This window comes from Heptranchias perlo, chromosome 17 (assembly GCF_035084215.1).
Source record: "Heptranchias perlo isolate sHepPer1 chromosome 17, sHepPer1.hap1, whole genome shotgun sequence".
Taxonomy (NCBI): domain Eukaryota; kingdom Metazoa; phylum Chordata; class Chondrichthyes; order Hexanchiformes; family Hexanchidae; genus Heptranchias; species Heptranchias perlo.
In genome coordinates, this window is record NC_090341.1 from 2,826,701 (window position 1) to 2,832,220 (window position 5,520).

General features: G+C 51.5%; 1 protein-coding gene across 2 annotated transcripts in view; it reads left to right on the top strand.

Moving 5' to 3' along the window:
- Nucleotides 1-5,520, top strand: part of cfap100 (cilia and flagella associated protein 100) — a 48,484-nt gene that overhangs the window by 39,976 nt on the left and 2,988 nt on the right. For both annotated transcript variants that reach the window (XM_067998353.1, XM_067998354.1), the window contains exons 13-15: nucleotides 488-623; nucleotides 3,526-3,728; nucleotides 4,220-4,313. In XM_067998353.1, the coding sequence (XP_067854454.1) occupies nucleotides 488-623; nucleotides 3,526-3,728; nucleotides 4,220-4,313 (433 nt within the window). The remainder of the gene's footprint in view (nucleotides 1-487; nucleotides 624-3,525; nucleotides 3,729-4,219; nucleotides 4,314-5,520) is intronic.

Genomic DNA, 5,520 nt, shown 5'->3' on the forward strand with positions numbered 1-5,520 from the left:
GTGTATTTGAGACAGTTTTCTGGAACAATATGTTCTTGAATCAACAAGAGGTCAGGCCATCTTAGATTTAACAATGAGCAATGGGCCTGAATTAGTCCACAGTCTAACGGTAAGGGAAAACCTAGGCGGGTAAATGGAGTTGAGATACAGATCAGCCATAATCTGATTGAATGGCGGAACAGGCTCGAAGGGCTGAACGGCCTCTTTCTGTTCCTGTTGGCTTGAGGGGTTGAATGGCCTCTGCCTCTTCCTATGCTCCCTTACTGCAGTTCCAGCTAAGAACAGCCAACTCAGCACAGACCAGCAACAGGAATCTAGAACCTTCCTGTCTATATAATGGGCGAGGCGTTTGCTAAACTACCTGAAAAGTTTCTTCAATCATTTTATCGGTGGGTGGGGGGGGGGGTAGATGGGTGAACAATTCCCAATTTATTTTGTTGTTGGGGGGGGAATTGGAACCGGATAATTTTGCCTTTCCGTTTGACAGGAACTGTGAGACTGATTTCCTGAAGCAGCAGCTGAACATGTTAAACGAGGCTGTGGCCAAAGAGGAGAGCAGAGCAGCAGAGCTCGAACTAAAGGCCAAGATGTTCTCTTTCAGCCAGAGTACAATTGAAGATCAGGTACAGGCAGCTGCCACCAGGCCAAGTTCCAATGAGTTCACAGGGCATGTTCAGCAGCCATCGCCCCCGCCTCAAACACCCGCTCCCTCCCCCCCTCGCCTCAAACACCGGCTCCCTCCCCCCCTCGCCTCAAACACCCGCTCCCTCCCCCCTCGCCTCAAACACCCGCTCCCTCCCCCCTCGCCTCAAACACCCGCTCCCTCCCCACCGCCGTAAACACCCGCTCCCTCCCCACCGCCGTAAACACCCGCTCCCTCCCCCCTCGCCTCAAACACCCGCTCCCTCCCCCCGCCGTAAACACCCGCTCCCTCCCCCCTCGCCTCAAACACCCGCTCCCTCCCCCCTCGCCTCAAACACCCGCTCCCTCCCCCCTCGCCTCAAACACCCGCTCCCTCCATCCCGGCCTTAAACACCCGCTCCCTCCCCTCCGCCGTAAACACCCGCCCCCCGACGCCGCAAACACCCGCTCCCCCCCCAAACACCCGCTCCCCCCCCCCCCCCAACGCCTCAAACACCCGCTCCCTTCACCACCGGCGCACCGTGGCTGCAGTGTGCACCATCCACAGGATGCACTGCAGCAACTCGCCAAGGCTTCTTCGACAGCACCTCCCAAACCCACGACCTCTACCACCTAGAAGGACAAGAGCAGCAGGCACATGGGAACACCACCACCTGCACGTTCCCCTCCAAGTCACACACCATCCCGACTTGGAAATATATCTTCGTTCCTTCATCGTCGCTGGGTCAAAATCCTGGAACTCCCTCCCTAACAGCACTGTGGGAGAACCGTCACCACACGGACTCCAGCGGTTCAAGAAGGCGGCTCACCACCACCTTCTCAAGGGCAATTAGGGATGGGCAATAAATGCCGGTCTTGCCAGCGACGCCCACATCCCAAGAATTAATTTTACAAAAAAAAACCGAGCCAAAGAGGCTAGGAAGATCCCGTTCTCGGCCCGTGTCAGCATATGCATTTTTCAGCAGGGGACACCGGATAATGATCAGGAGCAGGAACCCCGGCTGATTTTCCTATTCACCAACGCAGTGGTCACTGGAACCAACTGGACCAGGAACACAGGAACAGGAAGAGGCCATTCAGCCCCTCAAGCCTGTTCCGCAATTCAAGTAGATTAAGGCTGATCTGTATCTTAACTCCATTTACCCGCCTTGGTTCCGTAACCCTTAATACCCGACAAAAATCGATCAATCTCAGTTTTGAAATTTTCAATTGACCCCCAGCCTCAACAGCTTTTTGGGGGAGAGAGTTCCAGATTCCCACTCCCCTTTGTGTGAAGAAGTGCTTCCTGACATCACCCCTGAACGGCCTGGCTCTAATTTTAAGGTTCTGCCCCCTTGTTCTGGACTCCCCCACTAGAGGGAATAGTTTCTCTCTATCTACCCTATCAAATCCTTTAATCATCTTAAACACCTCAATTAGATCACCCCTTAATCTTCTATATTCAAGGGAATACAAGCCTAGTCTATTCAACCTGTCCCCATAATTTAAACCTTTTAGCTAACAGATGACGCTGTCGGATTGTCGTTAAAAACCCAACTGGTTCACTAATGTCCCTTTAGGGAAGGAAACCTGCCGTCCTTACCCGGTCTGGGCCTATATGTGACTAGCTTAGTGGTATAAACTGGGCGACATGGACATGTTGGGCCGAAGGGCCTGTTTCCGTGTTGTAAACTTCTATGATTCTAGGGGATGGGCAATAAATGCCGGCCTTGCCAGTGGCGCCCACATCCCAGGAATGAATTTTTTAAAAAAACGATCTTCTGCTCTCCGTTGCTTATATATTGTAAGAATGGTGCAGCTTAGCATGGACACGTCAAATGGTACTGGTGAGTTTTCTACAGTCTCGGTCCCGTGTTATCGGTTTATATCACAAGGGATTTACTCAGTAATGGCTCCAATTTTATTGTGAGCCAATCGGAAAACTGAGGTGAGAGCGACTGGTTAGAGAATGCACCTCATAGTGAGCCGTTCTCAGCCAGGACAACACCAACATAGGCACAGGAGGAGGTCATTCAGCCCCTCCTGTGCTGTAGCATTTTAAATTGATGTTACAGATTCCGTTTCTGACTTTCACAGACACACACACGCATGTCTTAAAGGGACCAATGCAAGATCAGCAGGTCCTCCCACAGTTCAGTGTGAGAAACAGCTCTTGGTTAAAATCCTTCCTCTCGACCTTGGGGTGCATCATAAATTATTTCAGATAAGGCACTGACAGAGGGGCATCAGAGGAACTTGGCATTCAGCAGGATGACAAGGCCTTGGAGAGATTTACTAGACTGGTTCCAGGGATGAGGGACCCGAGTTATGTGGAGAGACTGGAGAAGCTGGGATTGTTCTCCTTAGAGCAGAGGAGGTTAAGGGGAGATTTAATAGAGGGGTTTTGAGAGAGTAAATAAGGAGAAACTGTTTCCACTGGCAGGAGGGTCCATAACCAGAAGACACAGATTTAAGGTAATTGGCATTAGAACTGGAGGGGTGGAGTTGAGAATTTTTTATTAACACAAAAAGAGTTATGATCTGGAATGTGCTGCCTGAAAGGGCGGTGGAAGCAGATTCAATAATAACTTTCAAAAGGGAATTGGATAAATACTTGGAAAGGGGAGAAATTTGCAGGGCTATGGGGAAAGAGCAGGGGGAGTGGGACTAATTGGATAGCTCTTTCAAAGAGCCAGCACAGGCATTTGGGGCCGAATGTCCTCCTCCTGTACTGTATGATTCTACGATTCTAACCCCTTGTCCTCCAGTATCATCTTTGAGCACCAGGATCCTGGGCTGACTGTGACTTGAGGGCTGCTCCCGTCTCTCGCGTGCTGACTACTGGTGGATACCAGTTACAGGAACAGAAAGCAACTCTGGCCATTTATCTCTTCCCCCACCCAGGATAAAATGCTGGACATTCTCGATAAGAAGGTGGCAGAGGTTTACCGAGCTTGTATCGGAGAGAACGAGGCCAACATGACCACGCTGCAGATGCTGACCAGCATCGAGAACTACCTGGAGGACTTGTTCGACAGTCTGGAGAAACTGCCTCGTGATAAAGTGGAATTGGCCGAGAGGAACAAAGAAAGGGAGAGGAGGATGAGGTAGAGACAGCGGAGCGAGGTGGCTTGGATTGCGGGTATAAACGAGCAAGTGACACTGCGTGAAAAACACCCACACTTTAGCACGAGACTGGTGCACTCGCTGCCGATTCCTACCGCAGGGATCTCGCAGCCAGCTACGACCAGGAGTGGTTAAGGCCAGTGTCTGGAGTGTGCCCTCCCACCTCGGGTAATGGGGCAAGGCAAAGTCAGCTGTGGATTTGTGAAGGGGGTGTGGGGGGGAGATGGCTCAGCTGGTGAATGCTCTGCCATTCTTGGGGTAGGCCCCAAGCAGCAGAACTGCCCTTAAGAGTCAGCAGCTTTTGCCTCCCAAGCTGTGATCGGCCGACTCCGCGAACAGCAAGGATGTGAACTTGGGGCTGCTACGTGAGTGCGTTTACCCGCTGGAGTTGGGGGGGGAGGGGGAGGTCCCTGGCTCAACTGCTGTCTTCGAAGCAGATGTTGATCTCACTGTGCCACTGTTTGTTCTACAGGGTGAGGGAGGAGAAACTGAGGGAAGAAAAGATTCATCAAGAGGAGCGAATGCATCGAGCGATTCTTAGATCGCAGGCTGAGCACCAGAAAAAGGTACATCTCAGGTCACAGAACCCCCATAGAACCTCCCACCCACCCCCTCCCTACAGAACCCTCCACTGTATTGAAATCCACTCATAGCATCGAGCCGTGGCTCAGTGGGTAGCACTCTGGCCTCAGTCAATAGATCGTGGGTTTGAGCCCCACTCCAGAGACTTGAGCATATAATCCAGGCCGACACACCCAATGCCATTACCGAGGGAGTGCTGCACTGTCTGAGGTGCAGTCTTTCAGATGGGACATTAAACTGAGGCCCCACCTGCCCTCTCAGGTGGACCTAAAAGATCCCATGGCCACTATTTCAAAGAGCAGGGGAGTTCTCCCCGGTGTCCTAGACAATACTTATCCCTCAACCAACACCACTAAAACAGATGATATAGTCATTATCAGTTTGTAGGATCTTGCTGTGCACAAATTGATTGTTACTTGTAATGTAGGCAGTCACTGAAGTACTTTTGAAGTGTAGTTAAGTATTGTGGGAGGTCATGAAATGCACTATATAAATGGTCTGTCTTTAATTCATTCTTCACCAGAGCTGTAGAATGCCTCTCCTCCCTGACAACCTGCAAATTTAGTATCGCCTAGCCACTAGTTGCTCCCTCCCCCACAGCCATTCTCTCCATGCTGCCCTGCCCAGGGGGCTTTGGCCCTTCGCTGTGATTTCGAGTTCCAATTCCTCGAGCTAAAGTCCCGCGCAGACTCTGATCCACTTCACCCCTGTGACCTTCTTCAATCTTGCATCCCAGCTGAAACCCTCTGTCTGCATCTCCTCCAGACTACCCTCTCTCTTCCCCCCCCCCCCCCCATGGACCCACACCACCATCTGTACTAGAATCTTCAGTCACCTGCTGTTCACCCGTACTCACTACTTTCCCCCCATCATCTTCAAAGGATTTCTTATTCTCATCCATCCATCCTCCACAAACTTGAGCTCATCCAAAATCCTGCTGCCTGTTTAACGTCTCACGTGAAAGACGGCACCTCCGACAGTGCAGCACTCCTTTAGTACTGCACTGGGAGTGTCGGCCTGGCTTATGGGCTCAAGTCTCTGGAGTGGGGCTTGAACCCACGACCTTCTGACTCAGAGTGCAGACCAGCGTCAGGTGCAATGGCACAAACGCAGTGTAACTCACTGCGTGGAATTTTGGGGCCAGGTCGAGTCTTTGTAAATTCTGACACTAATCTACACTTGTCTTCACAG